Source organism: Aquila chrysaetos, chromosome 1, assembly GCF_900496995.4.
Source record: "Aquila chrysaetos chrysaetos chromosome 1, bAquChr1.4, whole genome shotgun sequence".
In the NCBI taxonomy this organism is placed as follows: domain Eukaryota; kingdom Metazoa; phylum Chordata; class Aves; order Accipitriformes; family Accipitridae; genus Aquila; species Aquila chrysaetos.
Window position 1 is genome coordinate 44,070,144 of NC_044004.1, and position 27,978 is coordinate 44,098,121.

Here is a 27,978-nt window from a genome sequence, read left to right on the forward strand (position 1 = left end):
AGCTTCACAGTCACACTCTGATTTCTGTAGACTGATAAAATAGGGTGTGATAGAGTTACTATTTTGGTCTAGCATTCCTTGATCCTCTAGACTAGTGACTAGATGCCCACTTACACCTGGGTTAACTGGGAGTGGCCTTCTGCACAAATCCATGGTGGTGCTCTAATTCATAATTCTGGAGCTGTAGTAAGGTGCAGTAATTCTTTTATTTCAGAGCTTAGACGTGACTACTAATGCAGGATGCGTGTGTTTATTAAGGTCAGTAGTTAGAGTGACCTTAGGATGTAGCAAACTGTGAAAACTTAGTCATATGCTTTCTTTCCTAGATACAGTGTAATCTGTTTAACATTTTTTATGTCATTTTAGACCCACCTTGCCAGACAGAACTCGCCAACATTCAGAAGCAGCAAGGAGGAAAGAAGCTCCTAGGTGAGCCATAGATCATTCTTTTGAAGGTTTTATTGCTTACATAAATAACCCTAGTGAAACAGCAACATAAAATCAATATTAATCCAACAAAGATAGACCGCAGTAAATTCCAGCAACAAAATTTATGAAATTTTTGAAAGCTATTAAACTTAGTTTTATTACCTTACCTACCAAAAGATATTACATCTGTTTTATTACCCTAATAGAAGGTACGTTTTTACAGTTATAGAAGGGACAGTCTAAGGCACTCCTAAATTAGTATCTCTGCTGATCCTTTACCTGTAATATTCTTTAAGTAATTGAAATCTTTGTCTTGAATCAGTTTATATTGTATCAATATTACTGAAATGTAAAATCTTCATTTTACCGTTAGCCACTGTATAAAAGCTGCAATAAAAGGCTTGGCCCAATGTAGTAAAAACTGTATTTCTGCTACAACTGTATTTCTAACAACAACTATACACTTCAAAATGCTTTCATATGAATGTTTTGTTCATAATGGTTTGTCTACCTTTTATGTTTCTTTCAAAAAGTCTCTGTTTGTTCCAAATGAAAAACAGTGGTTTATTCAGCCTTAGGCAAGTCACTGCCTCACAAAATAAGTTCCTGATTGTGTCTCTTTTACTCTTGGTGGGGAACCCTTTTGGCTTAGAGCCTAATTTGACTAGGCACTTTGCATATAAATGCAAATTTCATTCATTTTTTACATTTGCTGTTGATAAAATTGGTTGTTACACTGCATTTGTCTTCTGTGGTGGGGGAATTAAATATTAGTAGATAACTAAATGAATTGTAAAATATATATTAAATAAAAATAGCTCCTAAGCCTTGTAGCAGATAGTTCGTTAGTCCAGGAAGCCTGGCCCTCACTATTCAGACTTGTTTGTACTCCACAGATTATAGAACATCCCATTCAGGGCTGGGTGCTACATTTGAACTTTTTCCCCAGAATACAGCAAAGATCTTGACTGAGATGTTCAGGGAGTAAGGAATATGTATCACAGGATCAATGAAAAAATTAAAGGGAGATTGGTCACTTTATTTCTTGAAATCAGTCCAAGACTGATACGTGTTATTTCTCCTCCCACATTTAATATATTCAGTCATTTTCTGCTTAACTGAATTTAGTAGTAGTAAACCAGCCAGTGTAAAGTCTGGAATGAGGAAAAAGCAAACGGAAGTTACTTTCTGGTATAATTGTTACATTGGCCAAGAGGCAGTTTTTAATATTCTTATTCAATATTTATATATCACAGGGCAGTACATCCCCTTATGTGATGAAGATGGGTATTACAAACCAAGTCAGTGCCATGGAAGCATAGGGCAGTGCTGGTGTGTTGACAGATATGGTAATGAGGTAACAGGATCCAGAACAAATGGTATGGCAGAATGTGGTAAGTTAAGAAGCCTTTGTAGCATTTGGTTTAGAGTTGTTATTCCCTTTGATTACCAACCAGATTAAATTTCTTCAGTAAGAACAGATGTGGGACCCAACTCATGGATTTGGAAACAAAAAATAACAAATTATAATTTTTTATTGTTATTACTTCATTATTTTTTGCAACTCCTATCACTGTGTCAGCTATTAATAAACCTCATATATGTGCTTGGCATAGTGTATATAAACCTAGGGAAAATTAATTATCTAAAGCAGCATTAGACAAGCCCCAAAATGCTTGATGAAATAAATCCCTTTGGGTAATCAGCATGCTAGTGAATTCAGTTTGACATTTTTTTCAATTTATATTTGAGGGAATTGCCAGAAGTTCCTAGCACACTAAATCTTCCCTTATTTTTCCCTTCCCTGCAGCACTGTGCAACTTCTTCCAAAAATTCCCATGTCACCTTTCTTTGATGCCCCAGATACAGAAAATGGCAAAAAAATATTTTCATTTCAAAAAAAAAAAAAAAAAAAAAGTCCTACATTACTCCTTTCCACTTCTTCTGCAACAAAAGAACATAGCCTGAAACAAAACACCATATTTGACATGCAAGCGCAGGCCTATTGTCCATCTAATCCAGGATCCCTTCTAGATAAATGGACAGTTCTAGATAGTTCAAGATAATATGTAAGAACTGACCAATAGACAGTGTATATTATCAGTAGTCCTTATTGTCATCTGTAAGTTGGACTTAAATCTCTTTCACTTGTTCCTGGCACTCATTACAGTTTTACAAATCCATAAAATTTGTCTCCTTTGTTAACATTGAGAAATTAATCCCTATTGAAGTGGTTTTCTTGTAAGACAAAAAAATTTTTGTATTATTTATGTTTTATTTCTAAGTCACACTGTATAGTTTAAAATAAGTAATCGTCCTGAAACTAAAAATTCTGGTGTGCCTTTTATATGCTTATATATATCATACTATAAATATGCAGTGTATCTTGTGTGTCTTTTCTATAACTATCATACCTTTTTAGCTATTGATTTAGAGACTTCAGGTGATTTTGCCTCTGGCGATTTCCATGAATGGACAGATGATGAAGATGACGAAGATGAAATAATGAATGATGAAGATGAAATTGAAGATGATGATGAAGATGAAGGAGATGATGATGTTGATGATGACGATGATCATGATGGATATATTTGATGATATTAGGGGGTCCAGGAATTGTACCTTTCTAAAATCCACAAGATGACATTTCATAAAATCCCTTTGCTCTCCAAGATCAAAAGGATTCTAACAAACATGTATATTTTGTATGATTATTTCAAACATTGCAGCTGGAGTCATAGACTAGTTTTGTTTAAATAAAAATAATTATATTATGTGCTTTTGAGTTTTTAAATGCCTTTGCGCTGAAGAAAACACATTGGAAGTCTAGCCTGAGGAAAGAAATGTTATGTGCTACTGAAAATATAAATGTGCAAAACACACTATAAAGACAACCAGTCTCTTTAAAACTCCGGTGAAAAGGTACTGGCCCTTACTTGGAACTGTGCATGTCCTCTTCAGAACACATACTGTAACTTAACTTTAGTTCTGTCAGTGTTTTAGGCCCTGCGGGCTTTGCAAATTGTCCATTTAATAAATCAAAAATGTATTACAGTAGAAGAACATTGGTGCACGAGTAGCATCTCACCAGCCTTTAATTAACCAAAGGTATGGAGAAAAATTATCAGGAGGGAAAAATAAAGCAAAGTCCTCCTTTGTGTTTGCATTTGTAGTTATGTTTTTTTACTAGGAAATGGCTAGGTTATTGAGAGGATTTTTCAAAAGCAGTAGCATGGACAAGCACCAATTCTGTAATTCTAAAGTTTTCTTGTCCTTTTTAATTTTTTTTTTTGTTCACGACAAGGTCATACAGGCTTTATTATTATTTACTCAAACATTGCTTCACCCTCTGTTGTTTCTCCGTATTTCTCTCTAATCAGATTAGCGTAAAATATTCTACATGGGGAAAAACTTTGCTTAAAATTGTATTACCTTTATACATGACTGTATTTCAGAGTCTTGGCACTTGCCCCAAGGTAGTTTTTAATAAATGTATAATGATTCTTTTTATTTTCTTAATTCAGGAAGTAGTTTTGCATCTTTATCTTAATTCATGTTGTTTTCTGTTACTAGTGCAGAAACTTAGAGAGCGTATTGTAAAGGTGCCTTGCAAAATAGAAATAGAGAGGTTTTAGCATGCACACCAGTATAGGATGTTAGGCAATAGCTAAGCACACCCAATTACCAAATTAATACCAGTATAGGTACTGCTGCTGGAATGAAGAATATGGGTTATTTTAATTTTTTTTCCTATTGTTATGTAATTACCATGTGGACTAGATTATAATTATTGTGTAGAGTAGCACTTAAGATTTGACTGTAGAGAAAATTACTTTAATCACTGTATTTATGTTAGCATGTTAATTAATTGTGTAGATATTTTGGGACTCCGCCATCTTCGTTCATATCATATCTGTTGCTTTCTGCCCACAATAAAATTGACGTGACCTGTATAATGTAATACTACAGGTTCTATAATTTCAAAATTGGATCACTGGTTTCCCATCGTTAATTAAAAGGAAAATCAGTTTCTTATTTGAATTAATTTCTACACATTAAGTACTAAATTTAATGTTTACCCTATGTAATATTGAAAAGTATAATGCATTTTCTTTTTTACTGTTTCTGTATAGTTTGCAAAATAAAGACTCTTGTAACCAACCTTTGGCCAGTATAGCCCATCATTTTGACTTTTTGCATATCTTGAAATTTTGAAACAGAAAGAATTCATGTTTCAGATACATTTCACGTAGTAAAATATGTATTTATTTGTATAAAGCCACTTATTAATGTTTTATTTCCAGTAAAGAATTTTTGACTAAGGCATAACCCATAGGGAGCTTTTATTTTTCTGTATTTTCCTGAATTTTCTATAGCTTTGTTATGTACTTTTATGACATTGTCTTCATTACATAGTAAAGAAAGAGATAATTCTTTTTAAACTCCATCATAATCTGTGGGACATAGTTGTATTATTTTCTTAAATAAAAGTAGTTAAGAGTTTACCATTCCAATATAGTGGGATTTTATCAGAGAACAGTTTCTTATGGCTGAAATTAACTGATATATTAATTGATTTTAAATAAAGAAGCTAAAGAAAAAATGTTGTCATTATTGGCTGATGTAGCAAGTACTGTTGTGGGTGTTTTTTTCCTGATGTGACAAATGGTCATTAGATGGCAAACTAAAAATGGATGTCATTAAAACTTGTGATATTGGGAGAATTAAAGTATGGAAAGAGAATTCATAATGTGTTTAGCCTAATGGGATTACAGTATGAAGACCATTCTAAAATGAACTGTCACGCAGAAGAGCACAAAAGAAGTTTATATTATTTCTTCCCTGAAAATTCCCCACTGAACTAGAAAAAGTGGGAATAGGCATGGATTTTATTCCCTGAGTATCAAAGCTACCTATCATAAAGTCAGAAGTAAATCAAGATAGCTAAATTTACTAAAGAACAGTGACAATGGAGATTCAGGGTAATTTTGGAGAATTTTTGTGGTCCAAAACTAAAACAGCAACAACAAACACTTGAATTGTTTCTCATTCATGAGTAAAAGCCAGAGAAGAGATTGATAGTGTGAGAATTCCTTTGAAAACACCCTTTCTTTTTTTTTTAAAAAAGGTAATTTTGTCTATGGATTAATATTAAGGTGTTGATTTGCTTTCATGATACCAAATGAAATAGAAACTACTTCACTGCAGCATCAAAGAAGTACATGAAATTAGGAGCAGGTAGAACAAATAAAGGTAAAGGCTGATAATATAAAATCACTAAATAACTAAACCATTCAGAAGCTTTTTCCTTCTTTCTGTCATATCCAAAAATTTGCACAGAGGTGTGTCCTCATGAGTACAGTCAGGCAGAAAGCAGTAGGGAGCCCTTGATTTTAAAATTCATTATTTTTACAGTGTCAGTGTCGTTTGTTGTTGTTTTTTCTTGATCTTATAATTGTGCACATATATATGTACATATAAATATGCAAAGATACTGATATGAATTTGAAGATTTTCAGACACAGTGATTAATCCTTGTGCTCTTCTGAGAATGTGTGGAATTATAATTCTCAGATTCAGTGAAAAGTAAGGAATACCGAGTTCAATGAAATCAATTATTATGTAGTCTTCCAAGGGAATATTTCAGGTCAAGCCACATAGTTATGCCTAGTTTAAAAGCAAATGAGTTAGCGTCATTAGTTTGCGTGTACAAAAATTGGATCATTTTACAAGACTGAGGAAGATGGACCGTAATGATGATAGGAAAATTTTTACCTGTTTTGTGCACATGGACAAGAACTGGATTTCTTTTATTATTAAAGAATCCAGTGCCCAGGTGGAATAATAAAAGTTTATCAGAAAGTGGATTAATTTCATGCTTCATAGGAAATTTTAAAAATCTGTATTTACAGGGTTTCTTCATTAGAATGGTGTGTATATTTCTAATTGCTGAAAGCTTTTAAAAAATGGATTTAAATATAGCTGTGGCAGCACAAATTTATTTGAAATACAGTAATCCTTTTTACTGTTTTTCCACTAATCTAAATATATTAATAGCAAACCATCCATAGTTTTGTTTTAGCTAGTTCAGTGGACACTAAATAGTTTGTCGCCAAGTTTCTGTTTGAAGAAACAGATCAGGATAAACATGAAGAACAATATAATGGATTGGAGGAATCTCCAACTTAACCAGTTATCACTGGGTAAGTAATTAAAATTAAAATATTGAAAGTTTTAAAAAAGCCCAACCTGCTCCCAAAGGCTAGCATGACCATACTGGACATGCTGAAATAATAGGGTACCCCTTTGTCATGAGTAGGTCTCTGCTAACACAGTGTCATTGTACTCATACAGGATGGGTGCAGTTTGCTAAGTTGTTAAGTCATCCAGTGCAATGGCTGTAGAAATGACTCTGAAGTTAAGGAACCAGAGCATGAATGGGAAACAGAGTTGCCTAGCCTAAAAGATGACACCTCCGCTTGAATTTTTTGTTGTGTTTCAGATGCTAATTGAATCAAATCCTGAGAAAGACACTACTGCACAATATCTGTCTGTCCTCTTGAAGGTGAGTTTTACAAGTGAAATGTGCGTGCCTATTTTTAAGAAGTATCTCTGTGCTATAATATTTGTAATAATGCAGAGCATTTTACATCTCTTCACTAGCCTTCCACATGACCCCATAGAAGAATTTGATTAAAACTTCAGACAAGGGTATCGACAAAACTCATGCTCATGCCTATAACCATTTTTGCCAAAGTGGTTGAAATTTGTCAGTTAAAATCAAGGTGGACGGAGAGGTGGCCTGCTCTCCCTGTCTGCCCATAGAATTCACAGCTGCTCTGTAAACTCACAGAACATTCTGCAGTCTGCTGAATTAAAAAAAGTCATGAATACACATCCCTCCAACTGGGGTCGTTATACTGCTCATCAGGCAAGTGCAGTGGTAAAAGAGGGGGCTATACCCAGCACAAGGCACTAAGGGTGTGCTCTATAGGTCTTGCTGTTAACATCAGATAGCCGTTTTTAGGAAGACTCTCGAATTCCTTTCCCTTTTCATGGTTTATTTACCTCACAGGCTTACATACTGACACGTTTTTGTGAGATTAAGTTGTCTGCTGGACTTCAGTCCCTGTGAAGAAGAGGAGATCGGATCTCTTTTACTGTAACTGTAATGCTTCTGATTGATTTCCGTGTGCCTGAGGGGGCTGGAGGACCACACCAAGTTTTACTGAGTTTGGGGTGTTAGAACAGAGTAGTGATTAACAAAATACTTTGTTGAATTTGTTTGAAAGCTAGCAAAGATTACTGAGGTTTTCTCTTCTTTCAAAAAAACCCAGCAATAGCAATCTGTAGTAAGAGTCCAATTTCGCAGCCATAATGCTGTTGTTCTTTTTCCTTCTTTCTCAAGTATAACGCAGTTACTTGAAAGCATACCGTAATTCAAAATCGATTGGTTTTGAGCATTATGCAAAGCTTCTTTGGGGCTTGCTCAGTTTTACTACACTTCTGTATATTCCATTGTGCTGCATTAGTGTTAAGGAACTGAAGCGTGCTTTAATTCAAAATCTGTTGTGTGAAGTTGTCTATCTGAAGAATTCTTACTGTCTAACATCTGTGGCAGCTACCTGAAATGTACAGTTGTATCTATATGGAAGTTTATGTATTTATTTGGTGTTGGGAAGCTTTCATGTTTGCTCAGTGTGATGAAAAGATTTGTGCAAAGCTAATGTCACTGGGCTGTGTCTTCATTGTAATTGTGACCAAATGGATGTCACAAGTTTATATGTTAATGTAACACAAATGAGAGGACACACGATGTGAAATGACAGTGTAACAGCACAAGGTGATGATCCCAGGCCATCTTTCTTCACGTGCAAGTGAACTTGCTTCCCTCAGTTGCCCCATATGCTCGGAAACGTAGACTAGTTTCCAATGAAAGGAGGGAATCAAATGTTGAGTAGGGCTGATTCCTTCAGCAGTAAGAGCTCTAGGATCTATCCTTAGAAATCTTGCCAGAATGTAGGAAGGAGGCTCCTTTGAAGGCACAACAGCTTAAAATGCATGGTTTGAATAAGACTGATTACTCTTAATAATTTTGTAAAGAAAACCTACCAACAGTTTTAATTTATGCCTTGAAAATGTACCTGAATATAATCTTTGCTCATGGGAAGACAATTTTATTAGTTAAAAAAAAAAAAAAAAAAAGAAAAGAAAATTAGTAATGCTGTAAGGCAAGCTCAAAGGAAAGGAAGGCAGGAGAAGAATTAGAATGAGACAGTGTTGGGGCAGCATCTATGTATTTGAGTAGCTGACTGATCCTATCACTGAATAAAAAAGTGTGAAGATCCTAAGTTCATTGCTCATGCTGCTCTTTCCCCTCATAATTTCCCCACACACATGTTTTTATTCGGCTATGGCTTTATAGCATATCATTCACATCAGAAATTACGTGTGAGTGCTGACATGAGTTCAGCTTCCATAGTGGCATTGTGGCACAAAGCATCTGTAGGAATTGCACCATTGACCAGCTTAGAAGCTGAGGACATGTTATTGGCACGTTAAAGAGTTCCTCAGAAGAAGTAGTTTATAGCTGGTGTTTGCCCAGATGTAATCTATTGCATCCATTACAAATGCTTGCCTGACTCAGTGCAGGGAATTGTCCAGGGTTGTTGTTTATATAAATGGTAATTTACTTAGATTCTGATGTAGAAGTGGACTAATGCCATTGAAAGCTGTATATCTTGTCCAATAAGATAGCTTGAATTTTATGTGGTAGAAATTGCATTACTATTTTATCTCTCTGCATAGTAACTTTCATTTGAATCAGCAATACTGGCAGAAAAAGCATTGCCATCTAAGTAAATTTCCTGTATCAGTTTTTTAAAGATAAAAGAAATGTCAGTGCTGGCACAAGGTACGTCTTAAGGCCAAACAGGTAATTAGTAGATCCCCTAATATACAGTTCACTCCTGTGATTCATACATCTGACTTACACCATAAGCACAAGCTGCCTGGTTAACTGTTCTCTGGCCATATTTAGATTTCAATTATTATGAGAAAGTGAGTGAAAGAAGCTCTTTTTCCCCGCTTTCAAATCTGTAATATATGTCTTTTTACTGTTAATTAGAGGTCAATTTATCTTAAATTCTCTCCCACTCCACTGCTGCTTGAATACCACTACACAGCAATGGAAAAAGAAGGCCTATTAATCTTCAACAGCAGGAATAAAATTGCATAAAATTCCTATTATTTTCAGCTGTACAGGGATAGGTCTTTTTCTTTCTGCGTGCAGACAGAAACCTTGCCATGCAGCCCCGAGTGAATGTTGCTATCGTGAGCAGCACAGAGTTTCAGAAACCTGTACTGCCTGGCACGTCTCATCTTTGTGTTACTCTTCTCAGTGCTCCTGCGCAGCTGATGTAGTTGTGTTGAGACCTGACCACAGAAGGATCAGTTCTGCCACAGAGTAAAGGTTTGCTGAAGGGGAATTGCATAAGCCTAAGGGCTTTATGGTAGTGCTGCTGCTGCTGCTTGCTCAAGCATGAATGAAGAAAAGGAAAGATTTTTCTCTTTTTGCATAGTGAGGTTATGCAAACTGCATAGTCCCACAACAGTGGCCTCTCTGGGCTCTGAACTTTATCTTCATAAAAGACATTTGCTCTGTCATGTGTCTCAACTTTCCATTCATTTCTCCTGGTTGGACTATAAGTGCAGAACAGCTAGCTGCTTTTCCCTACTGTTTTATCTATCTCAAAAAGAAATAAATTTTCTGCTTGTGAGGTTTGTTTCTAATTTTTCTTCTTAACTTCACTTGTAAAGTGTTCTTGGTCCAGCTATTGTTAGAGGAATAAAGAAATGATAGCAAAGGGGAGAAAAAACAAAGCAGAAGTCTAAAAAAATAGTAAGCTACCAAGGCAGGGTTCTGAAAAATAGTAACCTAGTGAGGGTGAGAAAGCCCCACACCACTCTTGCTCCCCCCTGCTTTTTCTAAAGGCTCTGTTAGTCTTGTGATCTTTATCTGTATCAGTCTGTAGCCATCGCTTTATCCCATACTTCTGGGATTATGCTTGCTCATGGAGCAAACATCTGTATATTGCCAAAGCTACATTTTTCACATGGGGAGGGGTTCCAGTCACTCTCTCTTGGGATAGAAGAAGTGGTCTGCAGCATATTTACACAAAAAAAAGTCAAAAGTTGCAGTTTTCCTTTGGCATAGCATGTTTTTGTGATAAAAACGTTTAAAAACCAAAAATCACATATTGAGAGTTATGCATTGTAATCACTGTCTTAAACCTAATTATCACTTTTTTTTTTTCACATTAAGAATGCTGACATTAGAGCATGTCAGGTACTTTGCTTAGAAAGCAATGGCTTCTCATAATTTCCTTTAGTTGAATCCAGGAATCAAAAATTTTGATTTTTTAAATTATCATAGAATCATAGAATGGTTTGGGTTGGAAGGGACCTTTGAAGGTCATCTAGTCCAACCCCCCTGCCATGGGTGGGGATACCTTCCACTAGATCAGGTTGCTCAGAGCCCCATCCAACCTTACCTTGAATGTTTCCAGGGATGGGGCATCTACCACCTCTCTGGGCAACCCATTCCGGTGTCTCACCACCCTCATTGTGAAAAATTTCTTCCTTGTATCTAGTCTGTATCTACCCTCTTTGAGTTGAAAGCCGTTACCCCTTGTCCTATCGCAGCAGGCCATGCTAAAGTCTGTCCCCATCTTTCTTATAAGCTCCCTTTAAGTATTGGAAGGCTGCTACAAGGTCTCCCCAGAGCCTTCTCTTCTCCAGGCGGAACAACCCCAACTCTCTCAGCCTGTCTGCATAGGAAGGGTGTTCCATCCCTCTGATCATTTTTGTGGCCCTCTTCTGGATCTGCTCCAACAGGTCCATGTCCTTCCTGTGCTGAGGACTCCAGAGCTGGACACAGTACTCCAGGTGGGGTCTCACCAGAGCAGAGTAGAGGGGCAGAATCACCTACTTTAACCTGCTGGTCACACTTCTTTTGATGCAGCCCAGGATACAGTTGGCTTTCTGGGCGGCAAATGCACACTGCCAGGTCATGTTGAGCTTTTTGTCAACCAACACCCCCAAGTCCTTCTCCACAGGACTGTTCTCAATCCCTTCATCCCCCAGCCTGTATTGGTACCAGGGGGTGGCCCAACCCATGTGCAGGACCTTGCACTTGGCCTTGTTGAACTTCATGATGTTCACATGGGCCCACTTCTTGAGCTTGGCCAGGTCCCTCCGAATGGCATCCTGTCCCTTGGGCATGTCAACTGCTCCACTCAGCTTGGTGTCGTCAAATGATTACTGCATCGAAACACAGCAGTGAAATTTCCAGAGCTCCCTGAATTTTTTTCTTAGCTATGTTGCTAAGAAGTTAGCTAAATTATGCAGTTTCAAGGCGACTTTAAATTTGAAATCATCCCAACTGAAAGTTAAGAAATACTTAGTAAGAATATCAGCTACAGTTAGGCAGAGATATGTGATCCATTGTTGTGTTCCATCCTGGCTTGTTTGTCGGAGCCGAAATCCTTTCCAGGTTTTCACAGTCCACCTCATAGACGGCTTGTAGCTTTACAATTTTCCACTCAACAATACATGTTTGGAAGGTGTGAGCTGATTTTTTTTTTCCCATGTCTGAAATATAAAATGATGTTTAGGCACTAACTTTACACACACAGCAAGGTCTAAATTAAATATTACCAGTTCAGAAATGAATAATAACTTAGAATAGATTTATACACAAAATTCTTCAAAAATATCACTTGAATGCTCAATGACAGTCAAAGAAAGCCAATTATATCAGAAATTATTTGGGGGAGAATGGAAAGAAATAGAGAACAAAACTCAAAGAACATCATTTATCTCACTGTATAAGCACATGCTGCTCCTTCTCTGTGCTAATCTCTGTGTCTTCCCTGTTTCCAAAGAGTATGAAACTTACAGGAAAGGATTACAAGGATAACAAAAGGTAAGATTGGTTCATATGAGGAAGATAAACAGGTTGGGATACTCAGTCCTGGAGTAAAGGTGCTAAGTGGGGATATGATATAGTATGATAAAATCATAGGTGCCTTAGAGAAAGTGAATTATCAGTTTTTCATATCCCCTTGAGTTCTGGAGGAGCAATTTCACATGCCACTAAAGGTATTCATTGACTCAGTATAAGAATACCACCACATCTAAAACAGGACACATTGAACCAAAGACATGGATGTCCGTTGGGCTTTGCCTTTACCCTAAGGAAGACCATAACAGCTGACATTTAGTAAAAGGCATTATGCCTAAGCAGTGCTATCTAGCAGCCACTACCTGGCAAATAATAAGGAAGGAAACTGTCGTGGTTTAAGCCTAGCTGGCAAAAAAGCACCATGAAGCTGCTTGCTCACTCGTCCCCTCCCTGGCCCCAGTGCGATGAGGAAGAGAAAATATTAAAAAGCGCTTGTGGGTCGAGACAAGGACAGGGAGGGATCACTCACCACTTATGGTCACGGGCGAAAGACAGGCTCAACTTGGGGAAAAAAACCAATTTACTACCAATCAAATCAAGAAAAGGATAATGAGAAGTAAACCCAAATCTTAAAACACCTTCCCCAACCCCTCCCTTCTTCCCAGCTCAACTCCACTCCCAGTTCTCTCTACCTCCTCCCCCCAGCGGTGCAGGGGGACAGGGAATGGGGGTTGGGGTCAGTTCATCACACCTTGTCTCTGCTGCTCCTTCCTCCTCAGGGGGAGGACTCCTCACTCTTCCCCTGCTCCAGCGTGGGTCCTTCCCACGGGCTGCAGTCCGTCACGAACTTCCCTGGCACAAGTCCCTTCCACGGGCCGCAGTCCTTCAGGCACAGACTGCTCCAGCGCAGGCTTTCCCATGGAGTCACGACCATCTTGGGGGGCATCCCCCCGCTCTGGCGTGGGGTCCTCCCCGGGCTGCAGGTGGGCATCTGCTCCCCCGCTCCCCTCCATGGGCTGGGGGGGGACAGCCTGCCGTCTCACCACGGGCTGCAGGGGCATCCCCTCCTCCCCCTCCTTCTTCACTGACCTTGGTATCCGCAGAGGGGTTCGTCTCACATTCCAATCCCACTACTCGCTGCAGGTTCCCCTTCTTAAATCTGTTCTCCCAGAGGCACTACCACCGTCGCTGATGGGCTCGGCCTTGGCCAGAGGAGGGTCCGACTGGGAGCCGGGGAAGCTTCTAGCAGCTTCTCACAGGAGCCACCCTGCAGCCCCTCCCCTGCTACCAAAAACCTCACCACACAAACCCAAAACAGAAACAAATTAAAATGATGAATGGTTATAAGAATAGTTACTTTTTCTATTTGTCCAGTGCAACAACATGTTCTTCAGTGTATGATCTAATTGTAGTGGTAATCTGAGCCCTTCCCTCTGAGTCTTACCAGACCAGATACTGGTTTTAGACAAGTTACTGTCATTTCTTCCCTATAGTAAATTCAGAAGGTCAACACATGGACTACACATGCAGAAAAACCCAGCCATTAACGCCATTAGTAAGACGCCTCTTTTTGCAGAAAATGAATTCCTGTAGCTATGCTTCTAGTCATAGAAGACACTCGGGTATCTTACTCCAGAAAATGGCTTCAGTCTTCTTTGAACTATGAAAGCATATAAGAGATCCTGACTTTCCTTCTTGAAGCTGTTGGAGAGAACCAAAACAGAACTTCTACACATCCTTCCTGTCCTACAAGTCACCCTTAAGTGGCACCTTCTCAGCAGGCTCATGAAGCAATCAACACATCCTCTGAAGAAATGGTCTTGCGTATAGAGGGAGCAGGTATGACTTTCAATTGTACCTCCTCTAACTATGCCAAACTGTAATATGTTGTTCCCTTTTTCAAATGTGACTTTAGTGGGGAGACTTCTTTTTCATTGTGAAGAGCCCATTCAGTGTCATTCTGCTCTCTTAGGCTATTATCTATTGACAATCATCACAGCTAATAGGTATCTGCTGCACAAGTCAATTCTCCATGTATCTGGATCTGTTCTCCACCTTCCTTGCATCTATTTTGCCACTAAATAATTCCAGTCTTCTAAGAATTACTACAGCAGTCAGGAAGCTCCAAGGTTGCTCTTGGTCTCAGGATTTCATATGCTCAGCAGATCTCTTTCAGTAGAAGACCCTTCACATATGATTTGAGCAGCAGCAGATGGCCAACTTCATACTCCTTGGGAACTAACAATTGACTCAGAAAGTAAATGATTTTATGATTTTACAAGTACTTCACACTGTATTATTTTCCCTCTTACATCACCTTTTCTTTGTTCTCTCGCTTGTTCCTTGAAAGAAGGCTTGTCTAGTGGAAATTTGTCAAGTGCTTTATAAAAAGTCTCAATAATCAGGCCATACATCTTGCCATTGTTGACCTTCATTGTAAATTCTTGAAAGGGAAACCTAGTGTTAGGCAAAAGCTCCTTGGGGACTTATTGTCCTTTCCTTTTATTGGTTGAATATTAGGACTAGGAAAACCACATCTGGATCATCAGGGAAAAAAAATTTCATGACCTATTGACTGGAACTGGTATTCTTGTAACATCTTACTTAAGGATCTCATCCAGTAGTATTAAAAAATGGATGTAAAAATAGTAAGCTTTCCTTTCACCGAGCTTTTTGACATTAATAGCATTTGACTGGCATAAAGGAGTCACTGATAATTTACTCTAACATGCTTGTGAAGAAAAAGACCTTTATAGCAGTTCAAATGTAATGTTGCTTTTTCATGAGAAATCGTTTAATACCCCACTCCTGTTAGAACCTGGATTTTTATTTCAGTCTTGGTTAAATGCTAAAAGTTTCTTTGAAACTCGTTTATTTGACTTTTTTATTAATGGAAAAAAAGTAATTGATGCCTTTTTAACTAAAGCAATTTTAAGAGATGTTTATTACTTTTTCTTTCTCCCTTTTTTTTTCTTTCTAGAGGGAAAAATATATACATACAAAAATTTATATCTCATACTTACTTTAATATCATTTTTTAAAAAAACGTCCAAAGGTAATTGCACTTGCCACCATCTGCCAGATTCCATAATGGAAGTAGTATAATGCCATAGTGACTTTGCTGGCAATGTTAGAACTAACGTGAATTTATTGTTAGCCTTGCTAACGCTAGGAAACACTGAAAATCTCATCTGGAAACCTCCTCTTAAAATTTCCAGACCTAAAACTCTTCAGTAGCTGCCAAACTTATTTACTTCTTAGAATGAAACCTCAAAATTTTCTCATTTGGCACTTGCTCATTTCACATTAAGTGCGTTTCTTCAATGTGTACAGCAGGTACCTAGGGATAAGGCAAAGTTCGGTTGTGGTCAAACCCTATTTATGTCACCACAGGGACCTTGCAGAGAAAGGAGAAAGATCTGTCTCTAGAGTTGTTAAGAGTTAATTGTTTTTAGCCTTTTTGGTCTCCTTATTTTCTTTGGGGAGTCATTTATAAGACTGAACGCGAGTTTCAAGGCGTGGAAGAGAGGAAAGATTAGTACTGCCTTCAGATTTGCTTTTTTGTATGCATTTTTAAGAAGTTGTTTCTTCAGATACAGGACTCTACCTATGAAATAATTGTTAAATTTCCTTTAAAGACTTTTTTTCCCAGATCATGGCCCTTTTCTTTTCCCATTTGCTTGCTTGCTTGGAGTGGGGTGACCAAAGATGTTCCACATGGTGACAGTGATGTTTTATACTAGTTTATTCTTAGGATTTGTTCTTTCTCAGTTGCTAGTCCGTAGTCCACCAGAAAATACTGATTTGGCATGTAGCTATAGAAAAGGTTCTGAGGTGTTATTCCACAAAAATGTCAGTAAGTGCCTTCCTGCAGTCTGCAGATTTAGGTATATTGATTGTAGTATCTCTGGGATACCAAATTTATCATCTTCATTTTTGAGGGAAAAGTATGAAACTTCTTTTCAATGTAATTAAAAGGTAATTCCATTATTCTTTTTATTTTATTTGAGTTTGCAGTGTTAGGATCAGGTTTATGATTAATGCTGTCTGTGAAGGCAGTGTCTAATGAAAATTTTCAGTAGACAAGGATAATGCCACGGTTAATAACTTCAGAATGGGATTTATTCTATGAAAAGGTGATTCCAGAAGGGCTTGGATGAACACTAGATGACAAAACAGAATATTACATGCATGTCTTTGCTGCCCAGAAGATAAATTTTAGCTTCTTCTCCTTAGGAAAGAGTGATCATAAATTCTTCTTTGCAATACATAAACAGGAAGGCCTTGTTTCTACACAAAGAAATAAATAAAAAGTAATAACTGTGGTAATTAAATTTTTTATTATGTAGCATATGTTCCAGATTTGGGTAAAATTAAATAGTTGCATAATTACCCAATTTGCTTTTAACGGGCAAAATACTGCATAAGTGTTACTGTATTAAATAGTAAGTGTGTGCTGTGCGATAGCTTGGAAAAACCTATCAATGTTCTATTTGTATTTGAGTTCTGCTCCTGATCATATAGACCACTAATCATGTTAAAATCTTGACCATGAATGAATGTCCTAAAAACAATTAAAAAACCACAACAAAATTATTTGGGAAAAATTTTATTTTTAGTTTTCATTAGAAATTTTAAAAAAATCACAATTTATTTTACTTTTTACATTTTTTTAAAGTGAGTTTCATAATGTGTCTGGAGAACAGACTTCTGAAATGAACCTAGAGAGGTGGTAGAAACTCCATCCTTGGAGGCATTCAAAAGCCAGCTGGACATGGTCCTGAGCAACCTGTTCTAGGTGATCCTGCTTGAGCAGAGGGTTGGACAAGATGAACTCTAGAGTCCCTTCCAATGTCAGCCATTCTGTGATTCTGTGAAATGGAAATCAGAAAACTGTTTTCTATTCACTGTTTGTCATTGATCTTAGACAGCTTTTAGCACATGCCACCCCTTCTTCCTCATCTTCCTCATCCTGTTAGAGAGTACTAGAAGACAGTATGTATTATTCAGGGACCACATTATTTAAATATCACTTACTGAAATGGAGCCAAGATATTTCTGGGGCATCCATGTGTTGCTGTGACACAAATCATTATAACCAACTGCTTTATATGTAAAGGAGATACATGATGCTATTTGATGTGAACTTCTGCCCTGCCCTTGGTGAATTCCAAAGAATAATGTCTATTAGGAATTAATAAACAGATTCTTTCCAGTTAGGAAATGCCAACAGCTAGATAGATACAAATTTTTGAAGGCTGATCTATAATTCAATGTTTTTATATTTTTGAAAAGAAGAGTGGTGTCCCAGGAAAAATGAAAGTTGGCCAAATAGCCTGCTAAGTAGTTCATTTGGATGGGATTATCAGCTCAGGACTGTGCTGTGGCTTTTACACAACATTATTAAAATAGAAGACCGATGTTTTAAATGCTATGAGAATATAGTGACTGTGCTCCTGAGTAATGCCTAAGACCTGGATGAGGAGACACTGGTAGGAGTTTCACTGTGTTCAGGGGATTATTTCTTTTCTTTTCTTTTTTTCAGTGGAGACAGGGGATATAGGGGGGAGATGAGAGTTCCTGAAAGAAGTTTAAGAGAATTGATAGGCCAAAAGTTGGTATAAATAAACTCATAAGGCTTCCCTCCCCCCAAAATAGAACTGTTCTGTATAGCACATGGCATTTATGATTTTTAACTTAAAAATACAAGCAAACTGCTGCACTTGTCAAGAGTTACTACAGTCCATGCTTCACTACAAAACTTTATTCTAAATCATAATTGTTACTATATTGATACTTCTTGTTGATCTGGCTTTTCATCTTTTAGAAAACAGTTGGGTTTTTTTACCATTTCCATATTTGTGAAACTTACTGCTAAGTTTTCCGTGTCACTGTGTTTTGTGTCTATGCATCCTGCCTGCTAATGGTTTTAGTAATCAGCTTCGTTCCCCTGCTACTTGATTTATTTCACTTCAGATCTGACCTTAAAATAAATCTGGGATTAAAAGCTTCATTTCTTTTTCACCATTCAGGAACAGATATCTGTAGGTTCGTTGGGCTACTTACAAAAGAAATTTGGATTTCACCAGGCAATATTGAGGAAATGTCGCTAGGAAGACCAGTGATAGGAAAGAGCAATCCTCTCCCCAGTTTTTTGACACTGGGACTCTCAATAGCAGGTTCTTAACCAGTATGAAGGAAAGCACTAGGGAAATCTTTGAATAATTTTTTTTTTTCTGCTGTCTGTCTTTATTGGGTACCTTAAATATTTATTGCATGTTAGCTGTCAGGAAAGAAAGGTTATTGTGGCTAAGCAATAAAGAGAATTGGGGTTTGAGTAGCTCCACACTTCTGACAGAAACAGACATGTTTGTTAGTGACAGCAGGGACTGGGATAGACTGGCAGCATGCTGCGAGATCTCTGATTAAGTCTGTAGTTACAATGTGATGTGGCAGCTTAAGGATAAAAAAAGAAACTCTTTTTGTATTACTTCCAATGAAAAGAATGATTTATGGGATGCCAGATTTTTTTTGCCTATTCTTTACAAATTTTTTTGATTCAGAAGGAAAATGCAGAAGCCTTTATGCAATTTGCAAGTAATTCCTCGTTGTCTGGTAAATGGTATTTTTGTCTGAGAAAGAAGTGAAAAATCTCTCCTGATAAAAGTTAGTCTTGCCTTATTACCTAAATATTGCAGGATGTATCCAATAAAGTTCCTTGTAAGGTAAATGCTGCAGGTCATCTTTGCTCTAAGGTCAGATACCTTCACCATGGGATTTTTTTAATGCCATTCTTGAACCTCAGTCACTCCATGGTAGCTTGATGAGTTACCATTGGACTGGTAGAAGAGCAAATTTCTTAATTCTTTTACCATCCTGAAAAAAGCCCCTAATTGGGTCTAAGGAACTTCTGTTTGCTTTGCAGTAAAAAAAAAAAAAATTAAAATGACAAATTAATGACAACACACACAGGAGCATTTTATCACTGAAGACGTCACAGCCTCAAGAAGCTGATTTGCCTGTCAAATGTAAGAAGAAGAAGTCTAGCTAATCCTCTAAACACATAATAATTAACAAGTTCTCACATTTTTACACCTGAATTGCTGTTAAAAATACAGAAAGTGGCCTAAAAAGAGCTCTAAAAAAGTCACTCTTTTCTCTGTTAATTTGGAAACGCCCTGTAGTGAAGTTACTGGCAAATGAGTCTATGCTGTGTCTATAACATATATACTGAGAAGCAATGAATATCTGTTACAGGAGGATTTATATTCATTCCTGCTGTGACAAGGTGGCTGTGCTGTAAAATCAAATAAAAAATGGGTATTAACATGTGTGATCCACATTTGGTATCACATGCCACTTCTGGAGTCCATGGGCAGCATGTGTCCCTTCAGCTATAGATCAACACTATCGTTGTTCTCAGCTGTCCACACCTAACAGGACTTGGTGGTCTTTTTAACCCCCATGCTGTTCTGCTGCAGGGTGATGGAGTTGCATTGCATGGGAAGCTTGATCCTACTCCTCTTTGGAGCCAATAGCAGGTTTAGAAAATGTTTTTCTTTTCAGATTTCCGACTTCTTGTGAAAATATACTATGGACAGCTAGGGAATAGCAGAGCTGTACTTTTGGGACTTCACAGTGATGTGCAAGGACAGAAAGGCAGGACAAAGGGGGTAATGGCATTTTTGTTAGTCTAGTGAAAAGTTTCAGATCTATTGGTCTAATTATAGTTAAATACCAAATGTGAGTGGGAAGTCATTTAAATTCCCTAAGCCAGATGGTCTAATTCATCTCTCATTTAAAGCACTTTGATTTGAAAATTTTGAAAGGGTCTAATGCTCGAATTTATCACATTTAGTTCTATAGAAAGGTGGGAGAGCAATGTATTTCACGCTCAGGATTTTACAGTCTCGGTGTATGAAGTGAGAATTGCCAGCATCTTGCTGTTATAGTAATAAGCCGGACATGGTTTCCTACTTGTGCATTTCTAGCTCTAGATGAAAACCACTAGGAAAGCAAAATATCCTTAGCCACCCTCTTTCTAAAACATGTAGATTTGCACTTTTTTCCTCACTGCAACCTAGAGCAGGTATGGATACTGGGATGGTCCTGACCAGTTTGGTTTTCTCTTTTCAAAACAAACACAGAAGAAAGCCTCAGTAAGTCAAACTTGATGTATAGCTGAACTCTTGAGACTGGTTAACGGACCTTCTCTAATGACTATGGGAGATCTGAAATGGATTATCTCTGAACAGATTATCTCTACCAGACATTCACTTGCTGGGGAGCTGGACGTTTTCCCTTTAGCATGTTGACTGGCCTTCCCTCCAACTGTTTTGTACTGAATGAAGTTTGAAGCCCAGGGAGACTAAGGGATTAATCTATCTGCTGAGGCTTTCTTTCCCAAAATGTGTTGTCATGTACAAATGTGTTTACCTGGAAAAAACACCATCAGGGTAAAAGGATTTTGTATTCTCCGTAGTTACAAGGATTTCAAAAGGTTTACCAAGGCCATCAGCAAAGAGATTGCTTGAAACGAGTTTTCTGTGGTCATCCATTTACATTAGTTTAACGTGAAGCCTTCAACTCATTTTATACAGGTAATAAACCCACAATAAAAAATGATCCTTAGTTACTCTGACCTCCTCTGTTTCCAATCAGAGGTAATGTATTATCTGAAAGAGATTGTGTATTCAGATATACACGTGCTGAAGAGAGAAAAATCCAGGATGTTTTATGTATTTTTTGTTCAGTTATTCAGGCTCAAACTTTGATACTGAGTATTTGCTTGAACCTGAATCCCTTTCTTCTCAGTTAGTTTTCAAAGTGGAGTCATTGTGCAGCTTTAAATTTTGTGCTATTTCAGTGAATTTATAAACATGTAGGGACAATTTTACTGGAAATTTTTTCAAAAGAATTACCTAACCTTGGCATTTTTGGGCTTACCACGTAATAATTTCTTTGATGGTCTCAATAAAAAGTTTCTAAACTTTTTTTCTAGTGGACAGGCAATACTCCACACTCAGATTTACTGTGGAGTTCAAGAAGAGTGCTGCTTTTTGCTTAACTTTCTCCCATGACTGATTTGCTAGGTAGCTGCATTCATAACACTCTGCTGTCTCAGCTTGACAGGCTTAGCACCTTTTTCTCTTCCTCTGAACTTCCTTAACTGCCATTCTGGCATATTTCAGGCTTAGATACTTATAACTCATTTTAAAGGCAAACTTATAATGATGTACTGGGAAAAATGGTTCTCAGCAGAATTGTCAGAGCTGGTGGTCGGAAGAATGTATAGATCCTTTTAGTAACAGGAAAGATGGCATCTATCTGAATGGGGCTGACAGGGATAAAAATTAATTTTGCCAAGCGAGTTCTGTCCTAGTGTTCAGAAGCTGTTTCCTCTTGGCCCATATTTTAAGTCATTGATTTGTTACTGATAAGAATTACTTACTATTGATGGCCCTGATCCTCAAGGGCTTTGCCTTGGCTCAAATGATACTTTTTCCTGGTGCATATGTGAGCAGTACTTACCTGGGAGGCATAGAGGACAACACAGAGGAATACATGGGTATGTAAAACTGAACCTGAAAGTGTTATTGTGGTCCCTGCCATTACAGGTTACTGTATTGCTGATGCAAATTCTTTAAAGCTGTGTTGTAGAGAAAGGAAACATATCAAAGTAATTGCCAGGCTGCCATTAACATTGTGAGCTATTGCAGATGCCAACCAAGGGGTGAATCATGAAAACAGAACCTCTAGCAAACATTTTTTTGCCAACTTTAGTGCCTTACTTAAGAAGCACAGAAGTGCATTTAGTCTGTCTGTTTTGTCACTATCACATTACCTTTCTATTTATCTTCTCATCTAGACTTATTAAAGGAAAGCACAATAAACATACATATGATTAAGATCTCTATCCATAACATAAAAGATGCATGAACTCTTCAAGCCTGGCCTGTAACTCTGTGTATGGCCAGTGATTAAGTTACTTGGTGCTCCTCTCCACAAACTCTTGCTAAAAGGTCTTGATGAGCCTCCTTGTAAACATGCCAAACCAGCAAGGATGGGGGCAAACTTGCTCCTTCTCCAACACCGATGGCAAAACCAGAAAATAGCCACTCTCACTCTTGTGCCAAGTCAGAACAGGCCTACTTGTGCAGAGTCTCTACACAGCAGAGGGTTTCATCTGCTGCTTCTAGCTTGGTAGTTTTTTAATATGTTAAAGACTTCTGGGTTTATATGGGAAGAAAAAAAAAAAGATTTTTTCTTACCAAAGCCCAGGCACGTCTTTCAAATCTTTTGGTTTTGGGACCAATGAGTATAGTGCATCACGGATTTTGCACATGTAATTTTGAGTGTGGTCAGGAAGTAAAAACCTGTACTAGGCTGAATGGCTGTTTTTCTGAATTTGTTAGGGAAACCCTACAATCTATGGCAACTACAGATTTCCTAACATTAAAATGCATGTGGTTATATGCATTCACAAAAACAGATGTTCTGCTTGTGTGCCTGAGGACAGTCCTTGCCTTTGGGCACAGGTCAGTAACTGAGGACAATCAGCATGTCCTCAAGAAGCACTCCAAGTCTGAACTAAACTGCTCGTGTAGGTCCACTTCATCTCTTTTTTGTTTCCATTAATATATTGTCTGACAAAGTGCCTCAAAGTAGCTTCTGAAGTGTCTGTGTGCACAGGAAGTTGGTACTTTTTTCCCTAACTATGGATGAAATATTTATAATTGTTACTGGATTGTGCTATTCATTCCCCATCTATCTGCCTGAAATGAGATCTCAGCTGAGGGAAAATCACAAAAGAAGGGCTTGTATGTGAGAAAGTGTCTAAAGAAGGAGCAGACTTTTCCTTTGGTTATTTTTTTTTAATATTTGGTAGCACAAGCACACAAGCTGTAAAGAATCGACAGTAGTGACTGCAGAATAGAGTGTTTGTTGAAGTTATTGATACTGAAGATATATTCCTCTTCTTCTGAAGTTCAATAACACTTCTTAAATAAGATCAGTTTGAAAAATCCTTCACTGCAGAAAATGATTTATCTGTGTGCAGTCTGAAGTGAAACAGGTTAGAGTTTACATATAACCCAGAATGAAAAAAAAATATTATATATTTGGGCTCATGTCAGTAGGTGGACAATTTGAAAGTCAGAGATGTGCTCAAAAGTGAGAGTTATTAGGAATTTCTGGAAAGCACTCCTTTTTTTTGGCATCTCAAAGACTTGTTTTGTGGTCAGCAGCTGACATCTGTTTCTGTGTACTGGTATATCATAAGTAGGTTTTCCTGCTTTCATCTAAAGATTAGAAGATAATGCTCTAGGCCAAATCTTACCCTAACTTAAACCACTGAAGTTAATGAGCAAAACTCTTCTCTGTCACATCAGTACACCTGCTGCCCTGAAGTGTGTTTCAGTGATGGAACTTATCAAAGCACAGAATGTATTACTGCTTTGGGTTTTTTTTCCCTCAGCAGCATGGATGCAGTTTCAAGAAAATCTGTAAAGGTGGTCCCTGAGGTTATACAGGGTGTATAGTCAGCAGAGGATTTTATCTCTGATGTTGCCATAACACATTTGTACTAACCTTCAGAAAACTCACCTTCTCATCGTACCTTTTTTTTTTAATATAGCAGGCATAAAAAAACCCCAAAGCAGTAACTAATTCACACAGAAACAGATAAAGACACAGGTAAAGACAGTGTTTTGGAGGACCTGCACTAACACAACTGAAATTAGAAAAAAAAAAAGGTAAGTACATAGAAAACTGTCACTAACAGGAGGGATCTTCGAAGAGAAACAGTAGCATAGAATGAAAGCCCACAGCCCCTAACTGGAAGATTGGAAAACCATCCACAAACTGCATGGATTACACTGGGGAAAGGTAGGGTGATCCAGTGATAAAAGCTTGCCTAGAAACCAGAAGTTCCTTTTGAGTTCCCTCCTCTGTCATAGGACCTATCAATTAGAGTAATTTTTAGTGTGACAGTACTCACATTTCTACAGGTCTGATCCATGTAACAGAATTTTGAGGGGAAATATGAGATTTTCTGGGGATGTTTAGGTGTTTTATATTTAAACTCTTGAGAGTAGAGACCAGAAAAGTTCCTGTTTTCTGGATTCAGCCGCAGGCTAAAACATGAGATAGATACTGATTTGCTCAGTCTGTCATTTGAGGAGCATTGCAAAAGGACTTGATGCACCTGGGAATAACAAAACGGTATAGAGGAGAAGTAAATGGTTTTTTTCAGGACTGTAGTTGTTGACATAGATTCTGCTCCAGTCCCACAGTGTCTTCTGTATGGATCTGGTCATTTATCTCACTATGGCTCATCTATTCATCTGTATAAAAGATACTAAATATTTTGTTTTCCTTGGGCCTTGAGAGACAAATAGTACTTTTTTTAAAAGATTCAATGCTCAAAAGGAATTGTAGCAATATCTATATGAGTTAATAATAAATTGTTTGCAGAAGTTTAAGAAAACAGACTTGTAAACTTTAGACAGCTAATAACGTTCTTACAAAAAGAAAAGTTTTGAACCAACATTTCAGAAGTATAATGTCATAACCTGATTATAGGCAGGTCAGTCAAATATTGATTTCTGTGGAGGGGAATGTATGACTGATAATGGTGTGACTTTCTTAACAAAGCATTCATAATTTCTGATGAGATTACAAATTAGTTGGTAGGGATTATAGAAGTATATTTGGTATAGACTCAAACTGATAGGCATCTATTGTTTTACCTTCCATTAATTCTTTGTTATTGGGGACCCATATCAACTATGTAGGTTTTTTGTGTACTTTGTTGGTTTTTTGCCAAGAGCACCGAAATTCTGCAAATGACACAGAGACTGGTGGAGTAATAAATAGTGAAGAAGACAGGCCACAGTCCCCTGGTTAGCTAGACCCAAAATTCCTGTAAGCATTTTAATATAGACAAAGGTTCAGCCACGCATCTGGGCAACACACAAGGAAGGCTGTGATGAACAGGGTGGGCTCTTCTCTCTTAGGCAGAAGTGTTTCTGAAAAGAACTTGTGAAGAATAATTAGTGCATCACAGTCACAGAGTGCCATTTTGGCCAAACACCGCATGGACGTAAATATGGTTGTACAAATAGTGGAATATTAAGATGACTATGGAAACGCGTCTAGGTCATCCAACCACGAGCTTCAGGATGTTGTGGGGCCCTGCTTCACTGTCAGCCTAAGCATGCAGTGATCTGTAGGATGAATGAATCTGGACCCCCCCCCCATAACGTGTGCCATCAGCACTCGCAGCAGCTCATAGGTTAAGAAGGATCACACTTTACAAGTTTACCCCTGGGGAACACCAGTATTAAGTTCTGTAAATAATTAGTTAAAACTATAAGGACTGATGACCAGAAGCTCAAGCAATACGAACTCTGCTTTTCTTAATGTTGTAGAAAGTTAATAGTGAGAAGAGGTAACTGCTGAAACAAGTTGCCACGGGCCATGAAGGGGTCCCTCCACACAGCTGCTGCAGTCAAAGCAGGCTGCTGCCTGCTTGAGCAGCTCCATTCAACTAGAGGATTCAGACTCAAGGCAGAAATTTGAGGAAACTCCAACATCTGTTTTATTCAGGTCAGACTAAAGGTTTGTACAGATCCCTTTGGATTTAAAAATCTATTAACCTGAGTTCTGCTCTGTTTTTTTTAACATAACACAGTTGCCTTCTGTTAGGAAACAAAAAAAACCCCAAACCCAACAATAGATGGAACAATGGATTTAGATAATAATAAACTGAGAAAGTCAGGAAATATGAACATGTGTAGATTATAATATTTAGTATTTTTCCTACAAAATATAAGCACAAACACTTTTATGCAGTCATCACATTCCAGTTTGGTGATAACCTACAAAATACATGTGTAGTGATGAGACATGTTAAGCATAAGCTTGACAAATTAGGGAAAATTCCTATGGCTACCACTGGAATAAATCTGTAAAATGCCTATGAGAGTTTTCTGTGCCAATGACTTATACCCAGTAGATACGTAGCACCAGATAGAAACTAGCATATGGATGTCGAGAACCAAGGCCGCAATACTAAGCATTCATGGTCCCCACGCTATAAGGATCCCATAAATCCAAAGTTAGATGCAGCACTCTTTCCAAATTACTATTGTACCCTGATATATCATGACATAAAAACCTGGCCTTGATCATGATTCGACTTCAGGGAGTGAAATACATGGTCTGTTCATGGCTGTCAGGGCATTGATGCCTTTGAAGTTATAGGTGGACTGGTGGCTCTTGGGTTGGTTTTCTTGGGGGATTTTGTTGTTGTTCCTAATTAAAAGGAAGACAAGTAGAAGAAGGAGGAAGGAGAAGGAGCCCACAAAGAATACTCTGTATTACCCTGTACACAGAGTGCTCAGACCTCTGCTCAGTGCTCATCACAGCATCACATACAGGGAACGTCAGGTACCACAGAAACTGTCGGATACATTTGTATATACCTCAGAGACGTAAAGCTGGTTAGGCAAGGTGCTCTGCCCTGACAGCTCTGACAGGCTGTGATGGGATTCTGCCTTTGTTAGGTAGAAAACATTCCTATGCTCTCATGGAGATGGTGTTGTCACTTCTACTTAAACCAATACTACTGGGAACACTTTATCTCTTGCCGTTTGATTTACAAAAGGAACGTAGTCTCAAATGAATTCTGCATGCAAAAATTAATCTAGTTTATGCCCTGATGGTATGGATTATTGTTTAATAAAATGTCAGCCATTGGTTTTTTTACTGCATCTGAATAAAAGAAGGCATGGTTGGTACAGAAAAATGAGGTGCATTTGCTTAACCGCTCTTAGATATGAAAGCATTCATATAAAGAAGGGAGGCAAGGAGAAAGGGAGGAAAAGAAAATCTGTGGGCCTAGAATCCTGGTTTATTACTATTTTAAAAAGGTCTGTCCTATATGTGGCTTTTCTAAAATATTTATTATTCACCTTATAGCTTTCAAAATAATACACCCAATACTTTGGTTATGGAAAGGGCTGAGTACTGAGAATGTTACCTGCTGTGTGCCAGTAATGAATGAAGAAACTAAGTCAACACAACCTAAAGCCAGAGAAACAAAGTAAACTAAAACCTGTGAAACACAGAATAATGAACATAAGGGGAAAAGGCAATTAACACTGAAAAGCTGAAACGGATTCAGAAGACAACTAGACTATTTTCTTTGGAAGCAGAGCACTAAAACAGTCTGGTAACATACAAGTGAGTGAATGTAAACATAAATGGAAAAAGAGCAATCATTTTTAGCCAGATGTTCCCCCCACCCCCCCCAAATTATTCGCAATCTGCAATGTAGTACATGCTTTGGATAAGAAGGAAGGGGGAGAGAAGGAAGGAAATAATTTGTAAACATCTTAAATTTGTGTTGTAGTTTATAATATGCCTCCTGTCGTACTTTAAATGTAGAATCAATTGTCCCTGCAGGCTGAAGTCAGCTGCTGCACCTCTCTAACAAAGTCAGCCTACCTTCCTTCAACTAGATGAGGCATGTAATTGGTGATGGGTTATAGCACCAGCCATGGAACTTACTCATTTGAGAA

General features: G+C 37.8%; 1 protein-coding gene across 4 annotated transcripts in view; it reads left to right on the forward strand.

The window, feature by feature from the left end:
- The window catches only part of SPOCK3 (SPARC (osteonectin), cwcv and kazal like domains proteoglycan 3), a 222,097-nt gene extending 217,507 nt beyond the window's left edge, over positions 1-4,590 (forward strand). For all 4 annotated transcript variants that reach the window (XM_030018658.1, XM_030018676.1, XM_030018667.1 and 1 more), the window contains 3 exons: positions 367-429; positions 1,686-1,823; positions 2,852-4,590. In XM_030018658.1, the coding sequence (XP_029874518.1) occupies positions 367-429; positions 1,686-1,823; positions 2,852-3,024 (374 nt within the window). In that variant the 3' untranslated portion in view covers positions 3,025-4,590. The remainder of the gene's footprint in view (positions 1-366; positions 430-1,685; positions 1,824-2,851) is intronic.
- Positions 4,591-27,978: the final 23,388 nt, after the last annotated feature.